The sequence below is a fragment of the Sparus aurata genome, chromosome 15, assembly GCF_900880675.1.
Source record: "Sparus aurata chromosome 15, fSpaAur1.1, whole genome shotgun sequence".
Classification (NCBI taxonomy): Eukaryota; Metazoa; Chordata; class Actinopteri; order Spariformes; family Sparidae; genus Sparus; species Sparus aurata.
Window position 1 is genome coordinate 10,094,661 of NC_044201.1, and position 19,907 is coordinate 10,114,567.

At 41.3% G+C, this 19,907-nt stretch overlaps 2 protein-coding genes across 15 annotated transcripts in view; one reads left to right on the forward strand and one right to left on the reverse strand.

Annotated features, from left to right (window-relative positions):
* The window catches only part of eys (eyes shut homolog), a 313,003-nt gene that overhangs the window by 248,672 nt on the left and 44,424 nt on the right, over positions 1-19,907 (reverse strand). The window lies entirely within an intron of this gene.
* adgrb3 (adhesion G protein-coupled receptor B3) overlaps positions 6,248-19,907 on the forward strand; it is a 128,958-nt gene continuing 115,298 nt past the window's right edge. For 5 of the 10 annotated variants that reach the window (XM_030441366.1, XM_030441369.1, XM_030441367.1 and 2 more), the window contains exons 1-2: positions 6,250-7,134; positions 9,001-9,769. In XM_030441366.1, coding sequence (XP_030297226.1) covers positions 9,016-9,769 — 754 coding nt within the window. In that variant the 5' untranslated portion in view covers positions 6,250-7,134; positions 9,001-9,015. Of the gene's footprint in view, positions 7,135-9,000; positions 9,770-19,907 lie in introns of those variants that run through there. The other 5 variants (XM_030441374.1, XM_030441375.1, XM_030441373.1 and 2 more) reach the window with 4 other exon arrangements.

Here is a 19,907-nt window from a genome sequence, read left to right on the forward strand (position 1 = left end):
TTCTAACTATTAATGAGAAGAACCACAGTTACGTCCAGTCCTCGTCCTCAAATAAAGCCAAATACAGAGAAGGACTGTGTTTATTTGACCGCTGTAATATCGAAGCTATTGCTTTGATTTTCATTTCCTAAACAGACCCGTCTGCGCTATCGGAGGTCAAGGATCGTCTGTGCTTTCAGCTCCTTTGCCCGACAACAAACAGCAGTAAGGGTTGAAAGCACATGAGATCATTTCACCCCTATAAAGCATTTTTATACTGTTGACTAACTGACTTTCAGATTTCCCTGATTACTGCGAAGACGCTGCAGGGTCAGAGGCGCAGTTACATTTAGAGTGCATACACCATATTAGACAGACCTTGGCCTAATGTCCCCGAGCAGAGATGGTTCAAGACTCTGTTCTTTCTCGGGCGCAGTGGGTGTCAGAGTGCAGTGTGTCAGCACACACGTACATTTCACCTCATTAATCAAGCAAGGTTATTCTAACTTTACATTTAAAGTGGGGTTTAAGTTGAAAGGGCATGTCTCGGCAAACGAGGTAGTAAGGAGAGGGACTGTGAAAACATTTGGAATATGTTTTCACTTTCACTAAAATAATGAAATTCATTAAAATTTTAACGCGGTGTTAAATGTTTCATTCACATTGAAACTTTGATAAAAGTGGACCTCTGAAACCTTCACTCATTGATAAATGACAAGTGCATAAGTTATCCAGTTGCTTGAAAGATCATCTCCCAGTTACACATTTCCGATAATAAAGGACTCTTTTATGGCATTTTTCTCCCCCGAGGGCCTCAGAGACAGAATTTATCACTCGATATGACAATAATGCAAATTTCTGTTGTGTCATTTACACTTTTGCTGACGCTCAAGAGGAAAAATCAAATGAAAGACGGTATTAATGTCTTTCCTCAGCGTTGTTTCTGAGTGAACTCTTTCATTACGCTAAAATTCAAATTGGCTTGCACCGAAAATAAATGTGGTTAATAACGCATCGGTAACGATCATGTGTGCTCGGGAGTCAAAAGGCTCATCGCGCACACGTGAAGTCATTTTGATGCATCGACAGCGTGCACAGTATATCTCCAAAGAGCCTCAACCATGCATCTTTTTGACAGACATTGATTATCTCACACGGTTAACATACATTTCCCTTTGCACTCACTTGAAGTGTTTATGATTGCCATACAAGAGGAAGTGCAAGAACTGCCCTCAGCACTTAACCTCGCCTGCATCAACTGCACGCCACATTCTGCAGTTTTTAATTAAATATGAAGAAAAATGGGAAAACAGCCCTTGAACGGATGCAAGCAAAGTGCCCATGCTTTAATTTGTTAATAGAGCTGTACATCATTAGTGTAATGATCGCATCGAACCGTAAGACACAGGCCCGTATACACTGATGGTGACATCCAATAGACGCATGAAGCGCATTACTGTAAGCATGAATCCATAATGCAAATAAGTCTTTGTGTGTTAATAAAAGGAGACAAACTCCAAAGTGTTCGCGGATACCCGCGTTCTCACAGTGCGTCTAGACTCCTTCACAAGTTTCTTTGGCTTTGCCGCGTCTGTGAATGTGAAGTTAATCACTTCTATTCATGTCCCAGGGTGGGTTACTGCTTCCTTAAATCATGTTGCTCTAAATAGTGTGAGATCTGGGAGTCCTTCCTGCGAGATAACTGTTTTTATTACACAAAACCTGCAAGACAAAGAGACCCTTAACAAAGGTTCACGAGAAATATTTAACAACACCGAGAGTCTTCAGCCACGCCAGCTGCTCTGCGAAGATGTAACTTGGCACAGTAGTGATTTGAGTTGAGTGCTAAAATAAGAATGCTAACGAGAAGATACCAACATGTGTAGCAGGTATAATGTTTACCATGTTCACCATCGGTAACACTTTATAATAAACATCATGAATAAAGGGCACATGTATAGTTATAGTTAATCAGTAAGTAAATAAATAAATAATCATAAATACATGAATAAATTATTTATAAAGCATTTGTTGTCTGTTAAAAGTGAACTATTAACTCAAGTTTAACATAAAAATGTACCATTCTATAATGATAGTTATTATAAAGTGTTACATTACTTTCTTAGTTTAGCCTGTTAGCGTGGTTACGTTTGCTGCTTACCAGTAAACACTGAGTACAACTGCTGCTGACGGCAATATAGTTAGTTTTGTTGGTATTTGGTCACATGTCAGTGTTGAGTGAGTCAAAATTTTGAACAGATGATGGCGCTACATGAAAAGTGAAAGGGTTCACCAAAGTAATTACAAATCACCCTGAGGACAACGTGAGTGTTTGTACCAAATTGCATGGTAATCCCTCTGACAGTTGTAGAAACATGTCACTCAAAACAACAGATGTCTACTACTCCTGGTGGTGCCAGAATAAAAGCCAGAGGACCCCAAATTCATTTGGAGTCATTCTTTAGGGAACATGGATGTTGATATAAATGTTTTACCAATCTACAGGAAGTTTTCGAATTTTTGACTGAGGAGTGAAAACTTTGGTTGCACAAGATGAAAAGTCAATTTAAAGTCAAAAGTCAAAAAGTCAGGGGATCATATAAAGGAGACTTGTTATGCTTTTTTGTTTTTTTCCTTCCACTCAGTGTTTTATAGATGGTCTTGTGCATGAGAACGATCTTGAAAGTTAAAAAGGTGAAAGTCTGCCTAACCCTAACCCATTAAAGCTCATAGACCTATTCTAGTAGTTATCCAAAATAAAATTAACAGCCTGAAAATGTGCATAATGTGTCTCCTTTAAGTGAATAGGATTAATTCTCTCCAAATCTGGTCAAAATATTTTATTCAGAGCCTAAAACTTTGACATCTTGGTGGTTCCAGATGAAAAAGTCAGTAGATTTATCCTCCTCTAGGGAGCACCAATGTATGTATAACACTTGATGGCAATCTATCCAAATTCATACAGACACATGTTGCCATCTCTAGAATCGCGCTTACTTTGTAGCAAAAACAGGAACGGTGACTTGTCTCAGTGCACAAGAATCATCAAATCAAACTATCCAAGTAGATAATAATACCCTCACATACTGTAGCGGGGGAAGGCAGATGCACCACTTCTGCACGGTCATTTGCTGGAGAAAAAGCAGCGGCGCAGTTGTAAAGAGGCGAACAAATACTCCCAGATCCGACCATTAAAGACGTATCCAGTACAACGCCGGCGATGACAAATGGCATAACAACTTATTCCACAACATCGCAGGAAGAAGCAAAAATGATTCAGCACTTCAAGAAAAACTTCTTTCAGACGCGCTCATTTGGGGTTTGCCAATAAGTCATCCAGCTGAGATGCCAACAGGGAGGAGCCCATTATCACTGCGCTCAGACAAATGTAACATATGGACTACCTGGTGGTGACGGAGCTGAGCCGAAAGTCTGAATACATTTGACTACTGCCTGGAGAACTCACCCTTATCTGCCTGCCTGCGTGTATGGTGTGTGTGTACAAAGAAAATCCATAATTTTTCAATGAGATTGAGAGTTCATATATTCTTAGGGCAGTCAAACTATAATGATTCATAATGGTTGGTAAACATCAATAGACCGATGTTTATCACATGATCAATAGACTGATGTTTATCGCATGAGATGTTGTAATGGACATGAACGCTGTGAAAGAGCCATTATATCAAACAGACGTACTATCCTGCACCCACACACACACACACACACACACACACACACACACACACACGCCTGAGTACAGGCTGAGTCGCACAAACAGGAGCAGGTGATAATAGGGCTATTCTTTATGCGGGGTCATGAATAATTCAGAATCCATGTGCTCAAACAGATTCTTGAGTTGACAGAATAATATGACAGATTCTGCAACTGCTATTAGATGAGAAATATCACAACTGTTTTTTAGAGATCCTAGCAGGGAATAAATTGATCTGCTCGCAGCGTAACCAGATTCAATATCAGGGACATTTCAGGAAATCCTAAAAGGCTTTATGAGTGTGTGTGTATATGTTTATAAATATGGTTCCTGCCTCTGCTTTTCAATCTGCTGTCTGCTTCCAACGTTTGACACGAACATAAGGCAAATTACGCTCTCTTTTGCAAAAATAATTTCAAACCACATGATGTCATTTATGTTGTTTATTCGTTTCGAGGAGTGAATCTTTTTACAGGAGGCGTCCCACTGTCACTGTTATTGCACAAATATGCAACACTGTTCCATCCCTCGAGCTGGCTTAGTACTCAGGACATTATTCCCCATTCAACTTTGACTACATGAAACCACATTTCCTCGTGAATTTCATCTTCTCTCCTGGTTCGCGAAATGACCAAGCGCGCAGGGTGCCATTTGGGCTCCGGAAAAAACGTCTTTGCAGGGGAGAGCGATGGCAGTGTTTCCTCCTCAGGCTTGGCAATTGGCCTCCCCATGAGTCAGTGGAGAGATACTTATTGTGTTCTCATTGTTCAATAAGGCTTTGCATGAATTTCTTCCACCTCTTAGCTTGCTGAGCCAAAAGCTCCCTCAACGCCAAAGTCTTCATTATGGCCGTGGAAAGTGGGCTGGCTCGAGGTCACCCCTGATGTTCCACCGGCTGCCTGGGGAAGACTGGAATTAGAAAAGCTACCACGCTAACAGGCCGCGGCAACCAACTGCGCTGAATGACTCCAATCTCCTTTATAAGTTTGGCAACAGATTAACAACGCTGTAAACGCCGCTTGGTACAGGATGCTGGGGATATAAACAAGTTCTTTCAGATTCTCGCACTGCTGCGGACGACACTCTCTGTGTGGTTCTGGAGCATTCTCTGGAAGGGCTGGCTCGCAAAACACTTCACACTGAAAAACTTCCTGGAAATAAATAAACAAATGGGCTCTTCATGCAGCATCTGCTCAGATGGAACGCATTCAGTCAAGGCCTGAAAGAGACGGCCAGGCTAATGAGAGTTAACTGAGCACAGCAAAATGATTAGAGCGGCTGACCCAACCCTCCAAAATAAAAAATAAATAAATAAATTAAAAAAAAGCGGGAAAATACACGATCACATTCTAACTAGGGGAACAATCGCCTTTATCTGCACTGACCAATCTCCTTTTTAGAATATGCAAATAACTCTAAATATGCAAATGGACTGAGCTCCTACACGTGTGAAGGTCACGCACATTCATTTCTCATTCGAGACCGAAGGCCGATAATTATGAATCTGATGCTTTATTGGCACCTGATAAAAAAATAAATAAAAAAAGAGCCAACAATGTGAACAAAAAGCCTCCATCTTCAGCAGCTCAATGGGAAGGCGGCGTGATCAGCGAGCGACGTGGATGACTGTAACTCCCCATCCTCGTGTCCATCATGGTCCCATTCTCCCCGTGAATTCGGCCAATGGGTAATGAAGGCTATTGCGGGGCCATTGATGCCACATTGTCAGTGACAAAGTGCCGGAGCCTGGAGGTTACAGTGGATTTAATTGACTGTTGATTGTTGAATGAATGCCGCTCTGAATGTCAGGGCAAAGCACTTGAAAAAAAAATGAGGGTTAATTTTGAAGCAGAAAGGGTTTCTCTTTCTGTTTATTCTTACCTTGAAAACACACAGGTAAGATTATGTCCCACTGAGAGAACACGTGATGTAGAAACAAACAAACACACACACACAAAAAACCCCAGCAGCTTGAGGTGCACATGTAAGGGTGCAGAACTACCCACAACAACTTTCCAAAAGGGGAGCAAAAGTTGGCCCCCAGAAGCGTTTGTTCCTCCAGCAGCGTGAGGGCGGCGAACAGGAGGACGTGCAGCTTGCCGTACACCACCAACCGTGGGCGAAAGGAATCAACCCAACTGCGGCTGCCACCCGTCAGGAAGATGAGGGAAGGATCACCCAACACACCACAAAGCGCACGGGGTCCCACTGATATGCTCCCATTTGGCACTTTCTCTCCTCTCCCCCACACCCCCTCCTCTCAAAAAAAAATAAATAAATAAAAAAAAATCCCAAGTCCATGAAATAATTCCTGCTTTTTGGGAGGACAGCAGCAGCCGCCAAAAAAAAAAAAAAAAAGCACGGAGCACAAAGTGAGAGGGGTCCAGTTGAGAGGAGGGGGAAACCCTTTTGACTCGAATTAAAGGGGGGGAGGCATACATGAGAGAGAGAGAGAGAGAGAGAGAGAGAGAGAGAGAGAGAGAGAGAGAGAGAAGGAAAAAAATGAAAAAGGGGGAAGGAAGGAGGAGGGCATAGAGGGAAGAAAGTATTGGCGGTGCCAGACGCAGCGGCAGTGAGGGAGCGTACGTACGTGCTTTATCTTAGCGGCTGAGTGTGTGACGTGATATTGCAGCCTGCTCCCGGAGCCCTGCGAGCAGCACCAGGCGGAAAAAAGCGCGTCTGTTTTCCTCTCTCTCTCTCTCTCTCTCTCTCGCTCTCTCTCTCTCTCTCTCCCCCTCTCTTTCTGTCTCTCTGTTGTAACTCACCGGGCCCCCCCAACATCTTCACATCCACCCACTACGGATCTCTCTCTCCTTTTTTTGTCCTCCCACTGTTTTTTTATTTTTTATTTTTGTATTTTTTACTCCGGAGGAGGAGGAGGAAGAGGAGGAGGGGGGGGTTTGCGCGTCTTGCCGGAGAAGAAGTGGGGGAATAGAGACGTGGAGTCTGGCGAATTAATTTATGGTAATACTGTAAGAATCTCCTCTCTTTCTTTTCCACCACTCCAAGAATTCTTCTTTTTTCTCTCTCTCTCCCCTCTCTCTCTCTCTCTCGCCTTTCCCAGCCTCTGCCTCTCTCGCTCTCTCTCCCTCCCTCTCGCTCTCTCCCTCTCTCTCTCCCTCTTCCTCGGTGGCTGGCGTGTGTGTTGTTGCGCTCGCGTTTTTTGATGGGAAAAACCCAGAAGAAGAAGAAGAAGGAGACGGGGGGGATGTGAGCGGACTAAAAGGACCGGAGTGTTAACCGCAATTTTATTTTTTCGAACCATCTTGTTGCGCACCCTCGGACGGACTTCTAATATATATATATATATATATTTTTTTTTTGTCTCGGGGATGGGGAGTATCGATTCACCGGAGGGCTGCAGAATTTATTTATAAAAAAAAAAGAGAAGGATGTGGTCAAGTATGTTGGGAAAATAGCCATAGCTTCCGCAGTGTAAGGTAAGACCGATTTTTTTTGTGTGTGTGTGTGTATGTATTTGCCTGTGGATTATTTTTTTGCAGCGGAGCTCATTTTCATATGTCATCTGTCAGTTAAAGTTTCGCCTCCTCTCCTCTCCTCTGCCCCCCTCCCCCCATTCTCTCCACCTCCTCCGTTAAATATTTGTCCTGCCTGTTCAACATGAGGGCTTTCATCCCGATCGTATTAATCCAAGGGTGCTTAACAGATGATTTCCAAAACAAAAGGAATAAAAAAAAAACAAAAAAAACAGCTGATCTCTCTCTTAAGAAGCAAAATAAAAAAGAATCACTTTGGGGGGGGGGGGGGGGGGGGGCGAAGCGGCGTGCGTCGAAAGTGACTCCGCATTAGATGTGGTCTCTATATTCAGATGTCCTCTCGTGAGAGAGGGAGAGACGAAGCCCCGGCTATAAAATCAGCGTCTCCTGACGAGCCGATCCTCGTCTCCAGAATACTGATTCTCCCTCCCCCCCCCTCCCCTCCTCCATAACCACCACCAACACCATCACCACCTCCTCCCCAACCACCCCGTCCTGTAGCCTTGGCCATGAATCTTGCGGAATCATATGGATTTATCGCGACTTTTTTTTTTTTTTTTAAAAAGCTGATTTCGCTCCGCTTCCACAGATCTTTATGTAACACGTTTATTATCCTAACGTGGTGTGACGCGCGGCTCTGAGCGCAAGAGGGGGGAGAAAAAAAAAAGCAAGAAAAGGCGAGAAGTTGGAAACACGAGTGCGAAATGTATCCATCAAATCTCCAGCGTCCCTCTCGCATAGCCTACTTCGTATTTTTCAACGCCTACACGCACGCACACACACACATGCGCATGTACGCGCGCACACACTGTGACACTGCTCACAGCTGCATTGCCTGTAGGATTAAAGCAATCAGGACATCGCATTGCATTCTCTCTCTCTCACTCTCTCTCTCTCTCTCTAGCCAGCTCTCTCTCCCTTTCACGCACACACACACGCTTAGGGCGCACACGCATGAGCTGAAGCACACACACACACACACACCGGGAGACACACACACACACACTCACACACTCACACGCTGGCTCTTTATCAAATTGCATTGTCAAATATGTCAAGCCCCGAATTTTCGGAAGAATTTTCGGCAGGTCGTGTTAGTGGAGCGAAAGCGCGCAGAGAGGAGGGGAGGAGAGGAGACATGGTGACCAGGCAGGACGCAGAGAGACAGAGAGAAAGAGATGTTTCCATTGTTAATTTTGCCTTCCCTCATATTCTCAAGCTGCGGTGTGAGGACGCAGCCTGTAATCAGGCAGAGAGCAGCCAGTTCTCAGAGAGATCCTGGTTACTGCGTAAAAATGAGCAGCCGCGTCACCTCACAGGCTCGTGAGCGCCGACTTGGACAGCTCCTCTCACCCACTTCGTCTCCCTTATTTCCAGATATTCCAATCGGCTACACGCGAAGTTCTCTCAAAAGTATTGTGCCATTTCCCAAATACGACCCAATTATAAATGTCTAAATGACTCGCATTAATGCACCCAACCAGCCAGTCCCCCCCCCAACCCCCACCCCCAAACATTCCCCCCAAAATAAAAAAAATAAATAAATAGACGGGTGAGGCAGCCACAAGGTGGCAATGTTTGCACAAAATATAGTAATGAAGGAGGCAGCATGGGGATGCAAAAGACGTGTTGCTGAGGTCAATGTGTCTTTTTTTCCTCTTGTCTCCTTCCATTTTCGTGCGAGGACCCTGGCTAGAAAATGTGTGAATGGCGCCGATCGAGCCCCGACAGAAATCACCTGACCTGCTCCCTGTGTGCTCTTGCTTTTAAAACTCCCTTTGTGTAATTCTCTCCCATCTCTCCCTGCAGGCCAAATGACATAGGATGAAGGCTGTTCGAAACCTGTTGATTTATATATTTTCCACCTATCTTCTGGTTATGTTTGGATTAACTGGTGCCCAAGATTATTGGTGTTCCACTCTGGTCAAGGGGGTCATTTATGGATCGTACTCGGTGACTGAAATGTTTCCTAAGAACTATACAAACTGTACATGGACGCTGGAGAACCCAGACCCTACCAAATACAGCATCTACCTGAAGCTATACAAGCGAGACTTGAGCTGCTCTGAATATTCTTTGCTTGCTTATCAGTTTGACCATTACTCGCACGAAAAGATCAATGAGTTGCTGAAAGTCAACGAGTCTATAGTGTACCTGTGCGATTCGAAGAATATTTATGTATTTTTGCTGTATGACAAGAATTTCGTTCAGCTACGGAGAGTTTTCCCTTATGATTATAACGGATTGACGCCGCAGAAGCTGGATGAGGAGGAGAAGTCCATTGTGGAGTTCTTGGTGTTGAACAAGGCGAGCCCCAGCCAGTTTGGGTGTCAAGTGCTTTGTACATGGCTGGAAAACTGCCTGAAGTTAGAGAAAGGGACGGTGGAGACGTGCGGGATCGTGTACACGAAATGCACGTGTCCCCAGCATTTAGGCGATGGAGAATCAGAGAGCATGCTCATGCTCAACAACGTGGTTTTACCCTTGAATCCACAAACGGAGGGTTGCTTGTCGCCCCAACTACAAGCTGGGCAGACCTGCAACCTGAGTGCAGAAGTGAAAAGGCCTCCTAAAGAAGGTGAGTATCCTGTCCTCTTCCTCCCTTAATGCTGAAAATAGACTGTAGACTTAATGGACTACTGTATGCCTAGATAAGATAGCAATCATGTATGCAGTCAAATGTGCACGTCAATCACTCCCTTCTCTGCCCTTACTGCATGTTTTGAAAGTGTGATGGCCCATGAAACAAAGAGCACACATAGATATAGGCCGCAGTTGGCTCAGAAATGTGTCAACTTCAAGAAACAAAAGCTGCCAGAGGAGTTGGGTGCAGCGAAAAAAAAAAAAAAAGACCACAGCAGCACAAAGCAAAGCACCTAAAGGGGGTCTTTCATTTGGCTGGACTGCATTTAAAAATGCACTATCATAGCTGTGAATTTTTTTAAAATGGCTGTTTTTTTTCCCTACACATTGGCATAGAGCTAAAATGGCTGCAAATCCAAAGAAAATTTAGTGTGTTGTACATTTATGTCAGTGTCATCCTGACAAAGACCAGCAGTGGCCAACATGGACACGTCCTTTCGGATCATGGATGCAGCAGTGTCGGATTGGATTGGGGTTCAAACTCGTGCGCATGGTTTCAGTGCTCAGTCAAATCTGCAGCGACTGATAATTAAACATGTTTACATTGAGAGGACTGAATAAATAAAAAAAAGACCTCTGTTACATAGGGGGTGCCACTTATTCCAGTGTTGCCATAGAGCAATGCAACGTGTTTCACTGTATGTTGGAATTGAGCATTATTCAACACGTAGTCAAAAGAAGAAAATGGCAATGCCTGCCTGCAGTCGTGGTTCAACACATGTGCATAAATGCATACTAATGACACGCAACACACATCCACCCACTCACACAGGTAGTTAGCAGTACGAACATTTAACAGTAAATGTTTATAATAAGGTCACAGTGGTTCTGTTCATTAGTGTCAGCAGGTAGCAAGGGGGGGGGAGATTTTCTAGTCAACACACTTGTGTAGCCTTTTTGAATTACAAAGGGGAGCCCGTCTTGGCACATCGCTGCTTGTATTTTATGCCAGATAGCAGGAGATAGAGAATAAAACCCCTGTGGAATTCGCTGCATACTTCAGAGGTGAGGTGCGTTTACCGTGACACACAAAGGAGGGGCATTCATCACGACACACTGAACCAAAAATAATGAGTCAACCTTTAGGTTTTTTTTTTGGGGTGGGGGGGGGGGGGGGGGGATAATGATAGCAGGGAATGTTATGGAGCTTTTTTTTTCCCCCTGTGGCACTTAACTCAAATAACAGTTGCTATTTTAGCACTGTGGAGAACAGGTGGCAGTTTGCTAATCAAGACGAACAGGTGAATATCGATTGCAGCCGTTCAGCTTTTTGGTTGACTCCTGCCGCTAGATCACATGCTCCTGAAACGCACTGATTCAGTATTTTATTTTTTCCAGAAACATTCCACTACTACACCTAAGGTATTTTTAATGCTTCTGTGAGAGTTACTCTCCCTTCAAAACTCGCCGGATGAGTGGATGATGAACTCGTTTTTGAGTATCGTTCACCTACCCTTTCACTAGAGCCCTCAAGCAATAATGCATGCGGTTTTTTGATGCAAATTACCATTACAACTCACCCTGCAGTCAAGTAGCATGTGAAGGAATACCAGGAGGCATGACTCAGCTGTGTGTTTTTAGGTCTGACGATTTTGTCATTTTAATGAATCTCCTGTTCAAAAACCAACAAATACAACCGGGAAAGAGTTCAGCTTAATTTCCACAGAAAAAAAACTCTCTGCCCCCAGAACAACATTTGACATTTTTCTATCAGCATGTTAATAACAGCTTAAGAGCAGAGCTTATTTTTTTTTTTCCCCCCTCTCAGAAGATTTTCCACAAGCTTCTATTTATAGGGCCGGTTGATGGGAGGTTTGAATAAATCCGTTTTCATCTGGATAACGGGGGAGATCACCGCTGGGTTTTTTAAAGAGCACTGTGTCTCCAGTGGCATCGTGGTGACAGAGTGGGTGTTCCTGATGAAGAATAAAGCATTACAAACAGTCGACAAGGGCTCCATTTGATAAAATCGCTCGTCTTTGATCTTCTCAGTTCCTGGTAGAGGATGGCTTTGGAGCACATCAAAGAAGAGCAGGGCTGGAGGTTGTGTACCGCCGCCATGCCAGTGTTTCACACACATACTGAGGATAACAACATTTTTAAAGGTTAAGCTTAACTATCTGATGATGCACAGAGATAGACCTCACCCCTTCATTTTTGGCCGCAGAGATACAATGAAATCCTTAACAGATGTACTACTCAGATGAGTCATTTATGCAGTTTTATTTGTGTCACATTCTTCCATTTCATGAATAAAAAGTTGTAAAAAAAAAAAAAAAAAAATCAAAAAACGGAAGGGAGCACAGTGGCGCAGTGGCACTCACAGCAAGACGGATTTTCGTTGTCTGTCTATTTCTTTTCCGTCTGTTAGTGTGGGTTTCCCTCCCACAGCCCACACACACACACACACACACACACACACACACGAGTCAAGTAGGCCGATGACTCCGAGCTGCCCATAGGTGAATGAGTGACTGTCTGTGTCAGCTCCGAGATGGGTGACGTGTCCTGGCTGTTTTCTTGCTTCAATCCAGTGAATGCTCAGATTGGCTGTGGCCGGAGTGATTCAGAGTTTTGGAGTAGACAAAAAAAAAAAAACAGCTAGCAGAAAATGTTTTACAGGTTCTCTATGCTGTAACTGCTGCATTTTCATTTTCAAAAGGTGAATCAAGCGCATAAAGAGGCCTCCGTTCTACAAACAGCAGACATTTTAGAGCACGCTCTCACCCAAAATATCTGCCCTCTACTCGTCCAATCCCGTGAAAACGCTGGTGTTTGCGTGTGTGCAAGTTTATAATCCTTAAGTTCACAATGCGCTGTTCAAATCATCCACAAATTAATATTGGCTCGAGGAAATAAGCGACATCATGAGGCATTGTCTTGTTTCGTGGCTCAGTCTAACAAGTCTGCCCTTGCCTGAGGAATTGTGTCTCATCTTTTGTCTCGTTTGGTTGGAACTTGCCAGTTTTCAAGGATCGGGGTCAAAGAGTTTCATTGTTTGAGAGGGTTGTGCTTTGTTGCATGTCTTCCAAGGTGTTCACTCTTAATGAAGCCTTGAATGGTGACATTCATGTCACTATCACTCTCTATTATGGGAGAAAGACTTGTGACTTTCTGTGTCCTGAAATATTGCCAATGGAAAGGCTGTTTTGCATAGTAATTCCTTTAAAATGAAAAGACGAAATCTGAGATTTTTCCTTGCAAACATCATTTTGATTCTGTCAGATATTTCAGTTCATCTCTGGCTCCGCTTCCTGTTTCCGTGCTGGTTATTGGCTTGTGGAGAGAGATGACAAACGTGGCAGCGACAGTGAGATGCTTTGTGGTGATACGGGTTCGTAATTTGTTTCAAACCCGATGACGCTACGCAGATCTGAAGCTCATATGCAATGCAGAATATTCACGTTAATATTTTATGAGCCCAAAAAGTGGGCTTCTAAATTCATTGTTGGTACAAGAAGTAGGTTAGAAATGACTGTGACATCACAGATTTGAGTCCCAATCCTCTTGTTTTCCACTTGAGAGAAAAGTGTCACAGATTGATTTGATTCTAACATGCAATATTTAATACTGTATATTAAAATAAATCAATTCTTTATCTTGGATTTTCTTGCTTTGTCTAACAAGAGTGACAAAGAGGGGAAGAGATGTCATTCCTTTACTGCTAAAGCTTTTCATATTATCTAAGAAACCTACCCACCTTCAGACGAAATGCAGATGCTTCTTTGTGCAGCTGCGTATTTGATCATTACACTTTCTGACGACACAGACCGTGTGCCATGTGGAAAATGGCAATAGGATTTTATTGGCAAATCAAATGTGTGTGAAGCGTTCTAATGCACTGTCACCCGCCAAAGTCCTGAGCACTGCAGCAGCTCAGCCTCGCTGCCTCACATAGTGAGGCCTTTTATTCACTTTGGATCTCAGTCAAGTCACTCAGTAGTCACACTGCATTATGCTCACCCCCATTGTTCAGTACACTTGGAGGCCATTTTAGTTCCAATTCAGTGAAGGAGAGAGCTCAGCTCAACAGCACAGAATCTGTTTGTTTTATCGACATGCATTATTTGTCTTTAGCTATAGTAAATAACTTGACAATCCCGTGTCCCAATTCTCTCTAAAATCCTGAGCGGAATTATTCCACCTTGAAGCCTACTGTAAATACTGTCCCTGGGTTCAGCTCATGGATTTTCAGATGTGTTGGTTTAGTAGATGCTTCTTCTGTGTTTATCCTTCTGTATTCAACCTCCCGAGGCAGCTGTGTTAAGAAATGCCAAAGAAAGTTGTCGAGGAATGACAAGGTCAACCCAAAAAAGCGTGATAGACTGCAGGACCCTGAAGAATCAGCGTGAAAGTGCCAGCCATCTTTTTTTTTTTTTTTTTTGTCCATTAGCTGCACATTAGATTTTTGCCCATTTAAAAAAACACAAAAAGGATGCTGCAGAGTGGGGAACGATTAAGTTTTATGCTGTAATCAATTACACAGCTTCGGTTTTGTGAAACACACAGAAATGAGGTCAAAAATTACTTCTGGATCTGCAAGACTGTGATTATTAGAAAAAAAGAAAATTGAGTCTGGACGCGAGCGAGCAGTCCTTTGCTGCACGAGGCTAAAGAATGTACATATATAAACTATATACTCTTCAAACGGGCGAGATTGCTGTTTCCGGCTATAAAAATTCATGAGGCTCTGAGGTGACTCCTAAGTCGTGTTACACAAAGATATAAAACCGCAAAAAACTGTTGCCATGTTTAAAGTTCTGCTTAAGCCACTCACACTGTCACACATGGATGCAAATGGGCTCTCTGGGACCACAAAAGTCTCAGTTTTCCAGCTATTACAAATGTATGATAAAATAAAGTATTGGGTCCACCACATGAGGCCTGGCATGATTTTTATTTTGTACAGCAAGATGACGGATTAAAAAGATAAAACTTGTACTTGTGCAGTTATCGATAATATTCAATAGCACTTGTGGATAATTGCTTTATTAAAAGGGCCTGAAAACCTATTTTCCCAATTAGCTGCTTAAAAGAAGAGATGGGGTCTGATATGAACAATAAAATTCTATGCTGGAGTTAAATTAGTCTTACTTATTTCACAGGGCTCAATTAGCAAAGGGCAATGTCATGTATTTTTGCAATTGTTCCGGGTATTTTGATAATTTCAGTTGTAAAACTTTACTTTTCGTCAAAGTTCATTATTTTTAATAATCAACACACACTAATTTGACATTTTCTTCATTTTTAATTAGAGCTACTGTGCTTCTACTCTCCAGAACGTAGACCAAGCCCCAGTGCTAATGATGATAACCTGGCAGTGGGGTGGATGCAGATCAGCTGTGAATTCTGCGGTTCATTTGACAAGGATTTGTGATCTCAGTCTTGAGGCTCTGTTTCAGCAGCATGGCAATTGGAAGTCAGAGTGATAACTCTCTGCTGTACCCAGACTGTGTACTGCAAACTGCCTTAAAGTAAATTAAAGCCTTGTGTTGGCACAGCTGAACTGCAGACAGGATGCAATGAAATGCAGAAAGCCTGGAAGGAGGGAAAAACCTGAAATACAATTTAAAAAGTGTGGACATGATTTATGGTTTGCAGACATCTAGAAAGCATTTCACTGTGAGAATAGGTGCATGCATAGCAAAAAAATACTGCATGAATAGATGTTACAGTTAACATGTTCCCAGAATGCTGATTAAAAAACATTAATGTTGAAACTACCTTAAATGAAAACTCTTTATTTATTTATTTTTAAATCTTCCATAGCATAAAATCATGTTTTACAACCCTGGTGTTGTTGTTCAAACGAAGAAATAGAGTTCAACACTATGCATTGGTAACACTTATAACCACAATAATAATAGCTAATTTAGAGTTAATGAAATTTTAATTAATAGTCATCTAATGCTGAAGACCATTAAAATGCTCTGTAAACCATCTGCTTATTGTAAAGTTGCAACTTATATTTATAAATGTTTACAATTGCTTTATACATGTTTATAAAGCAGAAAATAGTCATCAACTAAAGTTTAATTAACTACATATTTACCATTTAGTCATGATGGTTATTATAAATACATAAATCATCAATGCAATAATGTGCTGTAGTTGATAGAGCTGGAGCTCATTTTGACTCTTGGTTTGGTGACTCTATATCATTGCATCATATTTTTGACCTAAAACCAGAGTTAGTAGTTATTTTATATTTATCATACATATAGATAAGGTGGAGTTCAAAGAACAAGATTTCTATCTGAACTGTAGTGAAGAATAAAGGAACATGGCATTGATATAAATACTAAACAGTACTCAAGAGTACTCAAGTAAATGTACTTAGTTACAGTTCAACACTGATGGTTACATACCAAGACAAAGTAACAATAAATTGTCCAGATAACCTTAAACCTACATTTCTTAAATCACTGCATCGGCCCATCTCCATCACTTCTGCAGTGTCATGGAGGTGACAGGTCCTCCTTTTTAACTTAACAGCCTACAATAAAAACAAATGTGATAAACACTGTGAGTAGCATTTGGGGCCTATAACAACGTCATATTACAGCAGGAATCGTAATCAGAGTAATGGCTTACGTAATGCAGTGTCTAATTCTCTGATGCGAGGCAGCCACACCTCTCCGTGGCATCTCACCAGTAAAAAACCCTGAATAAGCAATGCGGAAAACATGCAGGTCTGATTTATTAGTGTTTGTATCCCACCTGTATGCGTTTCTTGTTATGAATTCCAAAACGGTGGTAGATTTGTGTGCCTGTATATCCACGCCGCACACCAGCTCCCACAACTACTCATAAATTCTTCTTGAAATGCCACAGATTCGCCTGTTTAGCATTCGAGCTCTCATTCAGCTCGGCTTTGCCTATTAAATAAAAATAACACGAAGCAACAAATCTAAGCCTCCACCGCCTTGTAGACAGTGAAAACGCTGAATTGAGGCTGGTTTGATGGTTTCCCAGTACAAATGAAGAGAAGTAAATGTGGGTAGTAGTTTTTTTTTTTTTTTTATGTATCAGTGTCTCGGCTGCTTGATTCATCATGCTTATGCTGAACAATTCGCAAAAATTATCATCAATTTTTACCAAGTCGTGTATTGAGACAAAACATGTCGTCTGTATTTCAAATGGCTGTGCTGCAGGAAATGTGAGCAGGGAGGAATAGTGAGATTATGTCAGTGCGAAAGACTTGGTAGTGACCATCATCAATAAATGGTTACTTTATAGTTAGTTAGACCTAAATTAATAGTTAATTCACCATTAACAAACAATGAAATGCTTTATAAACCGTTAAACACTGTGCATTTCATCTATTGACATTATTTGGATGGCCATTATGAAAATGCAACAGATGTTTATAAACCTTTACAATTGCTTAATAAATGGTAAGCATTTCATTATTGTTAACAGTTCTAAAAAATACTTTCACTAATGCTGGTTAATATCAAGTGTTACCCAAGAATGTTTTGCACATTTATTTTAAATGACTATGTTTGATGTTAACACTTTATATATTAAAGACCTTTTGGGTTTTCTAATCACTTGATTAACATCTTATCATGCAGCACCCTGGTGCTGCATCAATTGTGCCGTTGCAGCATATGCACCGCTGAGCTGATTCTGTTCTTTGTCCAAGGCTCCATGCAGTATGCCATAGTGCCGGTTCCTCGCCACAGCAGCAATGCATACTTATCATGAAACATTTCCATTCGTAATTGCGCATCTTTCTTTGACATCACAGCATCCAGCCTCTATTTTGCAATTTATGAGTAACAGATAAGTGAACCTTGCAAATCAAAGGAGTATCCACTGTTGATGCTGTTGTTTCCTTCAAAAAGGTTTTATATATGAATGCAAACATGACAATAATGAGTCTCTGTAGATGAAGACGGTCTCATGTTCTTATTATACATATTTTGTTTTTTTTTGCTAGCATCATATGCATAATTCAGTAGTAACCATCATGTTTGATTTCCTGCCCTTAAAAAAAAAAAAAAGAAAAATGAAAAAGAAAGAATATCCCAGCAGCCTCATTCAGGAGAAAAAGAGGGAACACTATGAACTCGCTTCAACTGAATTCAACTAGTACTCGTCGTGTAATGAGGGTCGGGTATCTTTGCTTCACAGCATTAAAGTAACAATTTAGCTCATTGTACAAACAACACTGGATGGCAACAATTGTGATTCTCATATGACAACTTTCATTTTGAATGCAAAACCCTTCAGAGTGGGCCTCCACAATCGTGCTATTCATCCTTTTAAGAAAACATGAACATTCACGTGAGTGTTTTGCGGCTTTGCTCCACAGTTCTCAAGTGAGGGTGAGGCTTTGAGGCTCTTAGTGTGAATAAACACTGTCAGATGTCTCAAACATTTCTTGACATTTTTTAAATAGGCACATCTTTTTTTTTTAAATAATAACAATTCTAACTTTTGTGTGGGCTGACTTAATGTGGTAATCTTTTATCAAACCCTTGTTGTGCAGTGCCAGAGATGTTGATGTAAATTATGCACTGCTTTCAGCCTCTCGGCTGCATGTTCCTGCATTTCAACCCAGTTAGTTTTGGCCTGTCACTGGATGGCTATTTCAGCCCACAGAGGAGAGACATTTGCATAAACATCCACCCACAAAAACCTGGCAAATGAGTCTGTCACTCAAAGACACTGTCTGTGGTAAAGTGGAGGCAAAATCAATTTTTTTCTCAAGGGGGTTCTGTAACTGCTGCTGCTGTAACGGCTTCAGTAGCTGTAATGGATGCTGCCTTTAAACTTACATGTTATACTATGATCTAGGGCAGCGTACACACTTACATAATCAGTGTGGCAAGACAACATCATCTATTTTCCATATTCTCCAAGTAGATTTTCAAATGTAACATCTATCAGACCGATTTTAGGAATTCATTTTTAAATATAGTTTTATGGTCAAGGGCATGAACTAAAAGGTAAAAGACACTCAATAATTCACAGTTTTCCTTTAAAGCCAGATTTAGAATGTTAAAAAACGTTCTTCTCATGCTAGAAATAAGTGAATCTCGACTGATTTGTCAGGAACAGAAAATCCAGACCCAACTCCAGACCTTTCCTTTCTTTTTTCACCTACCACACAGAATGTCTATTGGGTGCCCTCTTTTCCATCCGCTCTAAGCTACATAATAAGCATGGGCAAGTAATGAGGATGAAAAAAATCATATTTGAACCTCCGCCGAGCCTTCAATTTGATATGAAAACAACACAACTGAACAAAATTGAAGATGAACGTGTCATGTTCTGTAGAAGATTTAAAATAGAGTAAACAAAAAAACATAGGTATAGGAAAAACAAGTGTTCATCAAAATATGTCAGCACTGAGCCAAATGTCTTTTTCTTAAGAAGGGTGCACTATGCATATTGTATATTAAGCTAGTCAAAGTGCAGAACAACTGTCGTGGAGTGACAAGGCTGTGTTTTGTTGAATGCAAATATATGAAAGAGGAGTGAACATAAGTTTAACAGTGAATAGTTTTAGAAAACAGTGACATTGATTGTTCTCAAAGATACTAGAATACATCTCACACAACGGACTGGATATAACATATTTATTATCAATAAATTAAACAATATTACATTTATTACAAGATTTTCATGTTTCAATTTGTCTTATTCTGGTTTTCAAACTTTTTGTGCACACCAAAGAGCAAGCCAAACTCTAAGATCTGAACTATTTATATACTAAATGATTCAAGAATTTAACTTTTTTATACCATATGAAACCACCAACACACATTTAAACCAGACAGATGACAAAATCAAAAGTGATGTGTTTGTGTGTGTGTCTGTATTTCTGCATATATACACTGCTGGTATTAGGTCGAAGCATAATACACAATATATATATCATTATCATGATATGAGACTTTATTAGGGCTGGGTATTGTTAAGAACCTCACGATTCAATTTGATTTCTATTCTTTAGGTTGCAATTTGATTCAATATCAATTCGATTCAATATTGATTTAAATGCTTCAATATCGATTCAGTAATAAGTAGTAATACAAGACAAAAACAAATAATTCATTAAA